The following is a 14,126-nucleotide window of genomic DNA, read 5'->3' on the forward strand; positions in this document are numbered from 1 at the left end:
ATTGAACTGTGAACATGAATGTGGTAAATGCCCTTCATTACATTTTTACCAGAAATTTCCAATAACCTTTGAATAACCATTGAAGGTTTTCATTCAATAACCACTGAAGTTTAGTAATTAAGACAAGCATTAAAAATACCAACACATTTAATGCTCCCCCCATACCCACCAGGCTCAGGACACAGAGGAATGCATTTTCATACGTTTTATCATTGTATGAATAAGAAAGAACTCGTACAGTATCTTTTTTTTCCTCCTAAAGCTCATCCATTACCATCTGTTATTCTTAGAGATTCTTCTGATAGATCTCTTTTCCTTAGATCTATTTGCAACACTGTCAGCAATGTTTCCTAGAAGTACTGCAGATTATCCTGTCAGGTTAAATGATAAAAGACCACCTACACACCCACAAAGGAACACAAGGACAACTGCAGGGCCCTGCTGTACCCCTGCAGGAAACCTGTCCCTCAGCGACTCATCTCCAAGAACTCAATGGTAGGAGAACACACCTTGATCAGGTCCCTCCTGGGGCACCAAAAGGCCCCATTTCACACAACAAACCTCTGAAATTTAGCAACAGATTAGATACTAGATTTACTGTAATATCCAAACAAGATAAATGGTAGATGCATTTACAGAGCTTCGGATGACGAGTCTAAAGAGATAAAAAGCAAAACCATTATTACCTGCATATGCAAATTCTGACAGAAGACAAAACATTATGAAATCCCTGTGTCTACCCCATAGAGGTAAACTTATAAACAGAAATGAGGTCACAGACTCAAGTTTACTTGCAACATTAGGGCCACAATCTGCTCTCTGAAATTTTTAATATTTTTATTTACATTGTTGAGAAACAAATTTTAATATCTGATGTCAGAAAAGCACCAAATGGTTTGGCTCACCTCAAAAATTGCACATTAAACTTACCATGCTGTTTAGATTTCTTCTTCTTTTTCTTCTTCTTTTTCTGCTTTGATTTATGATCTTTTTCCTTCTTCTCTTTTTTCTCCTTCTCTTTTTCTTTCTTTTTACCTGAAAAAAATATATCATTTTAAAACAATGTCACTCCAAACTGCTTATTCTTTTTAGCTCATCGCTTTAATTTCAAACTACTCTAGTGGCATAAGCAATGTTAATTAAACAGTTTACACCTGCTATTTAAGTTGCAGTTTACTAGAAAAAGCTTTCAATGGTGTAAAAGCCCAAACAAAAAGATGTCATCTTAATAACGCATTTCACACTTAAAGAAAGTGATTTAAAGGAAACATCTTTATCATAAAATTGCTGATGTTGTCAGCACTTATCTTCACAGAAAATTGATTTTGACTAAAATTTATGGTGATCTTTGGCTTTGCAGTTCACTTATAATCAGCACTGTCGATACATGCATAAGGACAAGTACGTACTTTAACTTCAGGAAGTTCTATTTAACTTATTACTTCTCCCAGACACCATATATATCTCACAGCACTGTCCCTCTGTGGTCATTTTCTAAGTAATCAGCAGTAAGCTAAGAAAATTGAATTGTTACAGAAAGGAAATCATTAAAGTCAATGTTTAAGGATTATTTCTTGCATATATACAGAGTATCTATCTATCTGTCTTAGTATCTTCTTGTGTAGTTCAGAAGTATAACTCTTCCCTCAAGGAAAAAAATGAGGCCAATTCACACATGAATTCTTGTTCCATCTAAAATTTTAATACTTACACTGGGGAAAAAAGAAGTCTCCTGCTTCAGATTTACTTTCAAGAATTACCAAATGTTTTGCTTTTAACACTTAAAATTTTCCTTTTTTACCCCAGTTCTCATTGGCTACCACATCAAAATAAACACAGTATCACTGTAGTATTATTTATTAAACTGGAAAAAAAAACAACAAAAAAAACTCAACAACCAAGAACACTCACCTTTGGCTCTGGCCTCTCACAGGCACTACACAAATCCTTCTTAAGGGAACATCAGTTCTCTTACACAATTATCACTTTACTATCAATTTGTCACATGCACTAAAACAGCTTTTAAGATCTGAACTAAGGAAATACAGCTGGAAATATTTTACACTCTTACATTTGTACTTCAGAGGCATCAAGTAAATGTTAGAGACTTCTACTTTTTCCCTAAAAATATCATTGCATACCATATGTTGTGGAACTCTTCTCTTCCATTTTTCCTTTCCTTTCCGCTCTCGCTGCACCTGAGAATTTAAGAACATGAGATGTCAGTGCAGTGTCTGACTGGTGACCCCACTTCCTTGTAAAAACCCCTAGACTGCAAAAGTTTCTACTGGTACATAACAATACATTACAAGCAATACAATGATGATATTACTGTCAATTTACAGTTAATTTTATTCTCTAAAGCACTGGAAACAAGAAGCATTGTAGTTTACCAACTTCTGAATGCTTGTCCTTCTCAATCACGTTCTTTAATATTTTCTCCTTCAGACTCTCAAAACATTTCTCCTTTATGGGCACAGAGTACTGTATCTCTGTCCCTTCAGAGCTCACTGATGTGGAAGACCTCTTTTTTTTACTACTCCCTTTGGGTAACTTTAGACTATTGGTTAAAGGCAATTCCAGATGTAAGGCATGTACATGAGACGAGGGTGCTGAAAACAAGAAGACAGATTTACTAGGCATTCAGTAAGGATTGCAGCCAGATCCCTGGCTGAGTAAGATCACTTAAACATCAAATATTGGTAGTAACATAATCATATTTAACGTAAGTATTGCATATGAATGCCTAGATCTTAGTTTTACATACAAAACAATACATGCCAAAGAACTTTCTTGTCTATTTTGGAATTTGCATTCACCTCTAAATTATGTTTCTGCTTAAAATTGCTTAAAATGTATTTCAGCTCCTACTTTCAGCCTTTTTGTTTCCTTCTCATTTCACTGTAATAGAAGTCACTGTCAACAGCAAAAGTGCTGATACTGTTAACATCATTCAAGTTATCTCATTCCATTATGTATGTTCTCATATGTAATTTTTAGTACTATGTATTTACATTTCAGTTTATTGTCTTTTCATTGATTCTATGTATTTGAACCGCATTTGAATTAAGTGCAAGCTACTGTGATAATCTGTCAGAAGTCAGAAACATTTACTAACACTTCTTTTGCACTATTCAGTAAGTCCTGCTATACTTATATGGCAGTTTTTCTACCTCTAATAGATATAAGTGAGGAAATAACTTAGCATAATTAAGCCCTAAAATTACAAATTCATTGCTGATGTTTATATTCCATTAGTACAATGTAGCCCTCAAATAAAAAAAGAAAAAAGTTATTGGTAAAGGAAAATATTGATATTGTTAAAAGCTCTATCTTATTGTGTTCATCAATATTGTGATAGCTCCCCTCACAATAAAAAATACAAATCATAAGGGAGACCTGCTATAAGTCAAGATAAGGAAAAATACAAAGCTGATTTGGAATAGGCAATGTTAAAATAATTTAGTGAATTTATCCTAACTCTGGAGGAAAGGCACTAACACTTTGTTGGTGGCTCTACAGGGCTGCATTCCAGGCTTGGACAGGCCAATTGAATTCTACTATGATGCTTTAAACACTTTACATGAAACTTACTCCAGCTCCTACACAGCCTTCTCTGGAAAACAGTCAAAAAGACAGTGTGAGAAGGCTGCAGGAGCAGCTTCATCTATCACACCACACAGCATTTTCAAATGTCAGACACTCCCAGTTGTACAATGCAAGACTTCACCACACTATGCATCAAGGAAGCAGTCAAACGCAGCTGTCAAATTGCATAAGGTCTTCTAATTCATGAGCTGACACTTCGACTGCTGAGTCTACTTGAGCCTTCCCAGTAGCTTGAATCAAACATCACACTAGTCCATAACAATACTGAGTTTGGTGAAAGCTTTGCCTTCCTCTGTTTCAAGGGCTTTGCCTTCCTCTGTTTCAAGGGCAATTAGCTCACTAGGATACATATCAACATGAAACACTGCATCAAGTACTCCTTTGTTTTTTTTTTTAGTAAACATTTGTCTTTGTTAAAGAACAAATTGTTCTGCCACCTGCCACTCAATGAGTGTATTTGAGCAACTCAGTAAAGTGACTCCTCTCCACAACTTGATGCTGTTAATGCCTTGTTTCAATTCTAAAGAAAACACAAAAGCATCACCCAATTCACCTAATTTGGTTTGCAATTTTGATGAAAATTCCACTTATTCTCCCTTTGAACAACTACTAGAATTATTCAGTTCCAGACTGTACATTTAGAAGAATTTAGTATTTCATTATTCAAAAGAAATCCTGATCAAAAACAGTCTGACACACTCTGAGTTTGCTAGTCACAACACAAATTTTAGTATCTCAAATTTCAGCACAAGTAGGTCTGATAGGAGCACGCAACTAGTAATTAGGTAACTGTTTCAGGGAACACTTTCTATGGGCAGAAAATTGCCATGGGCACACAGACTTCCATCTCAGTGACAGAGCACTCAAAACTGCCTTTGTACAGTTATCCAAAAAGAGAAATTACTATTGAGGTTGCATATACTGCTATATTCTTGTCACAGTTCATACACATCTAGTATTCTTGCTTTTCATTTACACTGACATTACTGTAAGTTACACTAACTTAATCTGTACTTTCTGTAATGTTACATAATTCATTACAGATTGTAAAATCCATAATTCTCAAATTCCAAATGAAATGTTAATTTTACAAACCAGCTTTTAACTTTGTAATTATTAAGCTTTGCAAATAACTACAAAATTAGACGAAGACAATCACAGTCCAGAGGGCAAGTAAGAGAAACAAGGCAGATATGCAATTTAAAAAATATATCTATTATGGAGATATTACCAATTATTTTTTTTTTTAATTACCATTTTATTCCTACTCGGGAGTCTACTCAGACACCTCCCACACAGTGAATTGTGGGAAGACTGTAATTAAAAGTAAAGATATTTCAAAATTAGACTTGCCAAACTAATGATAATGCCATACCACAAAATAAATTCTGTGTTTCTAGCACAGAAGAGATTGAGCTCACGTTAAAAAAAATAATGCAAATCATGGCTATTTACAGCTTCCCTTCCAATGTGACTCCAGCACTACTTTTCCTGGGCTGGCATGGTTCAGGCAGCACAAGTCTAACTACCACACAAGCATAGGCAGAGAACAGAATGCTGTGCTACAAACACAACAGCACTCAGTGGAACTGCTTTTATCTGATTGGAAGATCAAAATAAATTATATGATGTTAAAATAATTTATTTGGTTGCACAGTGCTCCACAGCTTCTCATGTTTTAACTTTATTTGCAACAAAAATATAAAAATGTTAAGTGCAACGCAATCAGCACAATTCAGGTTTTACTTCAACTTCTATTAATACTGGTCTACTTGTAAGCAACCGTACTTTCCTTTGAAATTTAAAATCCAGATTGCTTGCTCAAATGATGTCTACTCGGTAGGTAACATAACAAATAATGCAGTACTTCTGTTCAATAATTGTACAGAAGCATACCAGTGTCTACTGAAGAACACAGAACTCTCAACTACAGAGTGAAGGAACTGATCACAGTGTTCTTGTGTTGACTTCGTAAAACAAAAAGGTAAATTTTGTGCAATGATTTAGTGATATCTGCAATAATACAGTGAGTTTCCATTTATGTTTCTATAATCAGCAGACCTCATTCCTTCTATTTGAAGGACACTAGTCTAGTATTGTTTAAATAGATAAGTGACTAATACGTACTATTTTTGATGAAATACATTTATTTTTTCAATTTGCTCAACAGGCAGACCTCACCAGAATTCTAAACTTCTGAAGTCACAACTTACGCCTCCAGGTCTAATATACAGTACATCCTGACCTCAGAAGTACTTCAGAAGGGTAAGTGATCATAACAGGTCATTTCACCCTAAATACTTACCTCCATAATTTCTGAAACTATAGTTAATTGTTTCACTGATTACAAAAGTAAGCATGTTCAACTTAAACATACTTAGTTAATTCAACAATACCACCAAAGTCTAGATCACCGAGTCTGTCCAGACTACCTCAATAAAAACTAACAGCAGAAGCACCAATAAATGGACAGGGATTTTAAAAAAGTAAAAAAAAAAATAAAAAAAAAATAAAACAAACCCAGACAATAGTCTGGACATATCAACAGTTTTTGAATCATAAATGACTTTTGAATCATTTGAAGTTTTGAATCATAAATAAGCCTATGAATGTTATGTTATTTCTCTGCCTAGACACAGCTGTGGCCTGGACTATGACCCAGCTTGATGAACAGAAGAGAAGTTTACTCCCATCTGAAGCCAGTCTCATCACAGAAGCAAACAACAAACTAAATGCCCATCAGTATTACCAGTTAGACATTAAATTATCCATCAAGCATGCTAAAAAAACCCAAGAACACCTCAAGTTAAATCCCTACTAACCTAAATGAGTTCTAATAAATGAAAATAAATGACAGCAACTAAAAGCTGATGATTTCTATTATAATATTGTTCCCTGAGAGGTCAATAATACACCTCCACAAATCAATTCTACTGGCCAAAACCATGAAGTAAAAGGACATTTTTACAGAACAAAAATTTCCAGTAATCTGTGATTGTATTACTACTCAATATATCAAAATTAAGCAGGGATTGTCACGTGGTTTGACTTAAGAAATCATATAGCATTTCTAAAAGCTTAAGTAACAGTTCATTAGAAATCTCCACAACCTTCAGTTTGACAAATTAGGTTAAGAGATTAATAGATAAGTATTTTTCCTTTTGGGAGGGGAGGGGGGAAGCAGAGAAGAAGAATAAAAGAAAAGAGGGAGGTAAGGGATGTTTAAACTCATTTAATTTAACCTACACAATACTGATCCAAGAATCCTATTCAAACTTTTCTGCACCAGATTAGAGTAGCTACGCTGGAACTCAGTAAAGCAATTGATCACCTCTTACACAGATTCAGTGGGAGTAGGTGTGGGCAGATACCCAAGAAGGCCACACATGTACCAAACAAGTCATTTCACTGACCTAGAATACTACAGCTACATGGGCAGCTCTGTGAAAAGTCATAATTATGGTTTTCTTCTAAAACAGGTCTAAGTTCTATTTTCAGAACAGCATAACTGCATACCTTATGGTCACAGTACTTGCCCCTTACTATCAAACACATTTATCAAAGAACTTACCATTAAGTGTATAATCAAGAATTTGACTTCCTTTCTCTTACTTTATTGAATCATTTTCCTATTAAAGTTGATTTAAAAAAAAAAAAAGGTATGATACTCACTCATGTAGGAGCCTTATTTATGACAAAAAGGCATATGGACATCTAACACATAATAGATTAAAAATAATTTTTTTTAGGGTCTGCAAATCACAATGCAACCTCTTCTCCAAATCTAACTGCTTCTATCCCAGTGATTCACTTACATGACAGTGTCCAGTTAGTTATTAAGTAGTGAGATAGATATAAGCCCCAAGTTCCAGTACAGGGCTCTATGCTAGCTCTGTGAGGGTGAACCAAATCCATATAAACTTCAGAGGATTTCAGCAATATTTTCAAGTAACATTTCCTGGCAGGAAAATGACAAAATTCCTACCGCAAAAAGAAGAAAAGATAGAAGAATGCTGAATGCCTCTGAAAATTTTACTAAATTTAAAGCTGAAGACACAAGATAAATGAGTATGTCTAGATGTAGCATGTATTAGTACATTAGTAAACCGCTATATATATATTTTACAAGTTTAAAACATGGAAAGTATTTCTGAAAGAAATACTGCATCTTATACTCCAACCCTCTCTGCACGATTAAATCAGCTCCACCTTAAGGTATGTTAGAAAAAGTGCTAATGCAGCTTGAAGCTAGCGGAAGGCAAAGAATGTCCAGACAGATGGACCACAGGAAGAGATGTAGGTTTGCAAGCTTGCAGAAAGCAAAAAGCTTATCTCCTCTTTTCACGTGACTGAATACATGCACGTTTTTAATCCTACAGCCATAAGCCTAACTGGTTGTACACTGGATCTCTTTACCTGACGCTGTCGTAGCTACTCTTCCATCAGTTACTGCTTTGGAAGAAAGATATGTAATCATCTGAATATCTTCCTTGTCTTTACTGGGATATTCATTACAGAAAGTGGATTCTGTGGATAGTGGCGCTGGGACTTCCGAACTACGGCTTAAATCAAGAGGGAGACAGGGTCCACGCTTCTCAAGTGACATATGAGCAACATCAGGTACTACATAAAAGAAAGAATGTAATATTAAAAAAGACACAAAGGCCCAACAAATAACAGTTTGGGTTGCAGTGTTACATAACAAGGGAGCAGCATTCAGCTTTAGCTACAGCAAATCAAAACGTCCCATTAGATGAAAACCACAAAAGGTCTCATTTTTATGATTCAATTTCTCTTGGGCAGTTCTTTATTAGATTAAGATACATTACCCTCCAATTTTGATGACTGTTGATTTTGAGCACTGATGGAGAACACTTTTCCATCAGTAACTGAAGAGGGAGAAGAAACTTTTTCTACAGAATCATCAGGCAACGAGCAAGTGGCTAAACGTTGTGATCTTCTTCTCCGTTGGCTATGTTTGTAGGATCTAGGGGAATTCAGTGGCTGTGATGGACCTAAAAAGAGATCTTTCAATGTTCATGAAGCAGAGAGAGAGATGATAATCTTACCGCAGTATTTTAGAGATCTAAAGATGGGAAGTGCTTTAAATAGCTCTTATCTGCAGAGCTGGTAATCACAGCAGGACTGGTAAAGTAATTAGAAACTGTGACTACCAGAAAGAAAAAGTTACGTTCAAGACATGATTCTGCTTTTTGCTTATTATTCGTTAATAGGACATCTAATTCTCCACTGATAAAGACTATAGTTTTAGAGCAAACAGTGTATTTATCATAAGCAACCCTCCCTCCACCCCACAGAAAACGTAAGAGTAGGTCATTTATAATGGATCTCAACAGGACTGTATAGTTAACAGAACAAATGACCACAGTTAAAGATCTGAAAAGTCACTGATGCTAATAATGTACATACTAAATAAATAAGAAAAATCTCATCTCCTGACCTGATATCAATACCCCAAATGTACTCAAAACGTGTACTACCAATGCATGGCATAGCAAGAAGGCTCAAAACATATCTCACTTAAAATCAAAAGTGGGGGGATTGATATAGGATAATATAGGCCTGATTCATTAAAAACAAAGCAAACACTCCCCTAAACCTTTCTGGTTTTGTACAGTTCCATAAACATTTGCCTTGGAAAAAATCATTTATGTCATTACACTGTAAATCACTGTTCTTTCTCTTTATGAACTTTTAGAGCAAAAGGTTCAAAGTTTAAAAGTAAAGATGTAACAGACGAAGAGTGATTGGAAGGCAAAGATTAAAACACGGTGCTAGCAAGATCTAAGCTGTTACATAACAAACTGGTAAATCTGCTATTTTTAAGTGCGTTGCTACAGAAACTCTTAACTTTATGTGAGGATGCTTTCATTTTAAAATAAACTACTTACCATCTTGGGGTGGGGAGGGAAGACATTACAAACAATTGTAGGGGTCAACTAGGGCAATGATTTAAATCAACATTTCCTGAACATATAAAGACAGCTGAACTTACACACTCCCTTCTCCCGTTCCTTTAAAAATATGTGTGAGAAAAGATTAGAAGAAACTTATCTTGAAAGGAAAAATACCAAGTGAAGTTAAGGAGAGCATATGATGCAGATATATCCTTCCACCCTTAAACATCTATTCTAAAAATGAAACAGACAGCTTATTATTTAATTCTTAGTTAAACTCTTGGCCTCATCATTTAGAGTTCTTCAAGCAACACATAGCCCTGTGTTTTTTTTTTCTTTTTAAAACAAGGTCTGACCTTAAGCAGGACTAAAACCTAACAACTTCAAAAAAAATTACAGAAATATTTCAATATCTACAAAAATAATTAGCATATTCAAAGAGGCATGATAAACCTGTTCTTCTGATGACCAACGTTTTGGTACTTTGTAAATCAGTTACATACGCTATGAGGCTAACACTTGATATACTTCACGGGACAGTGAAAACTGATTTATGTATTACCACACTACAGATCTTGAACGTAACTTCTCTTTCACATGATACCTATGGGAATATCACATTAAGGTGAAAAACGTCACAGCCAACAGGGACACCATCAGTCTGCTGAAGTCAGAGTTTCCCAGAGAAGGAAAGATCCACAACCCAAGTGTATATGTTTTATTTTTAATGAATCAGGCCCCTTCAGAAGAGAGGTTTGACTTATCTTGTATCACTCTCGATACTAATGCAGAGATTTAAGCTAGAGAGGAGGTCAACCATTAAAAACCATAACTCAAACAAATGTATTATTTATGGTAGAGTAATTCATCTGCCTTATTATGTGACTTAAAAGTACTAAGATACCCCTAATTCTCCCGCTTGGGCTTTATTTTGTTGTTGTTGTTATTGTTTTAAAAGCAGATTCATTTTTAAATGCAATATCCATTTACAACAAAAAGAATTATTTTCTGTATATCTCTCATAAGTAATTACGATATGTTTTTTAAAATGTCTGTGCTCACTAGTTTTATTTATCACAGAAGAAGGAAGCTGAGAGACCAGCGTCAAATCCTCGACTTGTATTAATTCTGGGCAAAGTGGTGATTTAGGGGGTTTTATACACCCAGAAGAATCTCCAGATTCTTGTTTGCATTTCTTGCTGCGAGCCTTTCCTGAAGACAAAGTTGAGGATAACAGTGCAGGTTTCTGAATGTTGGCAGAACTGCTAATATCAGCTTCATTTTTTTTCTGAATTTGTGGTTTAGGTGAAATCTCCTGAATAAATAATAAAAAATTGATACTTTTATTTCAGTTTCTTCACTGTAGTTCGTGTATTCTATATTGAACTTTTTAAAGCAATGTTAGTATTCAAATACATTTCAAAGCAACATCACTTTCAGTACAAATGAAAAAATATTTTAAATGCATCACAAACATTTTTTTTTTAAAGGAGCACTATCAATTGTTTTCAGTATTCATAACACTCTTATTTCTATTTTAAATAGCTGCAAAAAGCATGAAAACAAAACTATTTCCCTCTATTTCCATTTAAAAATCCATCGAGGTCATTTTATCTTGTCTTTTTCATCTTCAATATACCGGGATCACCAAATGCTGTATCAAACTACAACTTGAGGGAATGCTTGTAACACACTACAATACAGGCACTCATCTACAACGGTAGCAGCAAATAATTTTTAACAGTTTCTTGGGAAAGCTTTGTTTAACTTAAGCTTCATTTTTAGACAAGAACCTGAAAAAGTCAATAATGCTCCTTTGCAGAACATCTGAAAACAATAAAGATTTTCCAAATCCTGAACACACTCTCACACAACCCCTTCAGTGCTGTGAGTCTGGATTTCAGCACGTTATATGCTTGTGCAAACACATGAAGAAATCACAAATTCTAGCACCACAGGGTTAAATAGATTGCTTACTGTAGGAGGAAAGAAACGAGCAGATAGAGTTAAACAGTTTTTGAAGAAAAAACAATATAGGATGCAACTTTCCAATAACATCCATTTTCAACCTTAACACTCACACTGAGGTAGTTTTAGACAATTCATATGAGTTCACAGATTTAGCATCTTAGATTTCTAGCAGGAAGAAATTCTTCCTGCTTTACTGAATAAACTGTGCATGTGTAACAACTGGCTCAATATTGGCAAATTACAATATTTGAAAATAATTTCTTAAATCTGTCCCATCTTATTCCAGTTACAACAGTCAGCATGGTATCACTTGATAAAGTCATACTTATGAAAGGAGAAAGATGCTTCTAGAACTTTTATATCACTTTATCCAAGCTAAAAGGAAACATCACACTTCTGATTATTTTAGGTCTTGAAGACTGACTTTTTTTTTAATGAATAGCAGTTTTATTTTCCACTGGAACATGGAGAATTCCAGGGGAAATAAACATACGTGCACATTCTATGCATGTAAAAGGGCTCCCCTGAATGCTACGTACTAACTTGCTGGAAGTACCATGTAAAATCCAGTGCAAAGCAATCCATACAGAAGATAGCAGTTCTATCTTGAACGATACCATAATAGACATGTATTAAGTGCAGTTTATTCATTTAAATAAAAAATTGCACGAGCTGATGAGTATACCTATGCTGGTTATGAGAAGTATTACCAGAAATTAATTAGAGTCATAACTTGTAAATAAACAATTTTATTGTTCATCTTCACAGATGTGAAAGACATTACTACAGCATCCATTACTTTCAAATTACAAAGTTATTAAAACAAGATTAAAAAAATTAAATTAATATCTTGATAAGGTGCTTAACCTCTTAACAGGACAAATTAACATTAAAAACCTTAAAGAATTAATGTTATTAATCTAAGCATGTCTTGGTCAAAAGGAAATATAACATGTCACCCTAATACAGTTAAATAAACTACTGTATCTTCAACTAATTGTCTGAGTTCCTGGGCTTAAGACAATTGTAAACTAAAAATATATATATAAATATAAATAAAATATACTTCAACAAAGTAAGTTTCCAGCTATCAGTCTGAATACTTCTACCATGTTCTGTGTTACAGTATTAAAAAAACCTACAAGATATTTGATCCATTCAATTTTATAGCAGTAGCAGACAAAACACCTCTAATTAAGGAGTGTCAGCTTTGCCATCCAAAAACCTTTTGGGGAGGTTTATAAATTGACCGTTTTAAGTTGAATTTGGGAAAAAAAAAAGCTTTAAGCTCAAATTTCCCTTCCTTCTGTCATTTAAAAGTTTGTCAGGTTTCTCTTTTGAGATAGAAGGGAAAGAATAATGACAATTTAGGATTTCCGATGCCTCTTTAAAAGAGCTCAAGCAGTATTTCCCCAAAAAGAATTTTTTCAGACCACCAGCATGTAAACAATGACAGAGACATCTTTTTTCCCCTTCATCTAATCAATAAAACTAAAACAGTCATAATTACCATGTCAAAGAAATAAGAGATTTCTTCTTTAGTAAATATGCATTGTAGTTTATACTGTTGCATACACAGTCTATGTAAACCACAAAGGCCCATTCATCTTATGGGATTTCTGCATGGTAAGATTTACATTGTAATGCTTCTTCCAAAAACCACATGCTGTAAGCCATTTCACAGTTTTTTTTTGCACATTGCAAATATCACACACAGCAGCAAAAAAAGAAAAAAAAAAATCATAGCATCTTTAATATGCAAAAATTTGAGAAATGGAATGTCAGGTCAACACACTGTAAACTCTTATGCAAAATATCAATGAATGCATTGACACTGTAGTGGCTTATACAGCCATTACAGGGGCAGCATTAAAAACAGAAAATATGTGCCATCGACAAAACTTGCACCCAATGCAGCATCAGTGGGGAAAACAAAAAAAAGGAAAACAAAACAGCAATGCAATTATGTATCAGTTCTAAAGAATCAGTACAACCAAAACATCAAGTAAAGGTTTGGGTAGGGACTGTTCAGAATGTGCCAGAGCTCAAGAACATTAGTGCTCTTTTGGGAAGTGCGGGCAGCAAAGCTATTTTACTCAAACGTTCCCTCTAAAGAATGAAAATGAATACAAAAAAGTTGTATTAAAACTACATTAAGGCTCTGATTTAATGATTGGAAAGCAAAGATATCCTGAATCAGCACTACCATCCATCCTTAGCTTGTTTTATCATGTTTAGGCACTCAGCCCGTTTAGTACGCACAACTCAGAGTCAAGCAATGCCTGAACAGAATGGAATAAGCCAAAGATAAAAAGGCAGCTCTCAGGTCCTGCAAATATGCAGGCTTAAAAATCAGACCCTTAATATTATTTAAAAGTTTCTTTTTTGTATTTATTAAAATACACGCCCTTGAAAAATGTATGGCTCATTGAGCAGTTCATAAAACACATACAAGCCTACAACATCAAATTCTTACAATATAAAATAAACTTCTTATATAAGAAGTTCTACTTGATGTCAAAAACCCTGTTCCAAACACAAACTAAATTTGTGTGAGGGCCTTCTCCTAAGCCAGTCATGGTCACAGTCCCAATTGAAAACTGAACCTTGGGATGCTATCTCCTAGCA

The 14,126-nt window shown here is 34.6% G+C and overlaps 1 protein-coding gene across 6 annotated transcripts in view; it reads right to left on the reverse strand.

The window, feature by feature from the left end:
• PHF20L1 (PHD finger protein 20 like 1) overlaps positions 1-14,126 on the reverse strand; it is a 46,252-nt gene that overhangs the window by 11,099 nt on the left and 21,027 nt on the right. For 3 of the 6 annotated variants that reach the window (XM_065752398.1, XM_065752393.1, XM_065752392.1), the window contains 6 exons: positions 10,590-10,842; positions 8,439-8,624; positions 8,026-8,232; positions 2,394-2,612; positions 2,142-2,198; positions 931-1,035 (listed from right to left, as the gene is read on the reverse strand). In XM_065752398.1, coding sequence (XP_065608470.1) covers positions 931-1,035; positions 2,142-2,198; positions 2,394-2,612; positions 8,026-8,232; positions 8,439-8,624; positions 10,590-10,842 — 1,027 coding nt within the window. The remainder of the gene's footprint in view (positions 1-930; positions 1,036-2,141; positions 2,199-2,393; positions 2,613-8,025; positions 8,233-8,438; positions 8,625-10,589; positions 10,843-14,126) is intronic. The other 3 variants (XM_065752397.1, XM_065752396.1, XM_065752395.1) reach the window with 1 other exon arrangement.

The sequence above is a fragment of the Cyrtonyx montezumae genome, unplaced genomic scaffold, assembly GCF_038088225.1.
Source record: "Cyrtonyx montezumae isolate F1298 unplaced genomic scaffold, pur_monq_1.0 scaffold_8, whole genome shotgun sequence".
Lineage (NCBI taxonomy): Eukaryota > Metazoa > Chordata > Aves > Galliformes > Odontophoridae > Cyrtonyx > Cyrtonyx montezumae.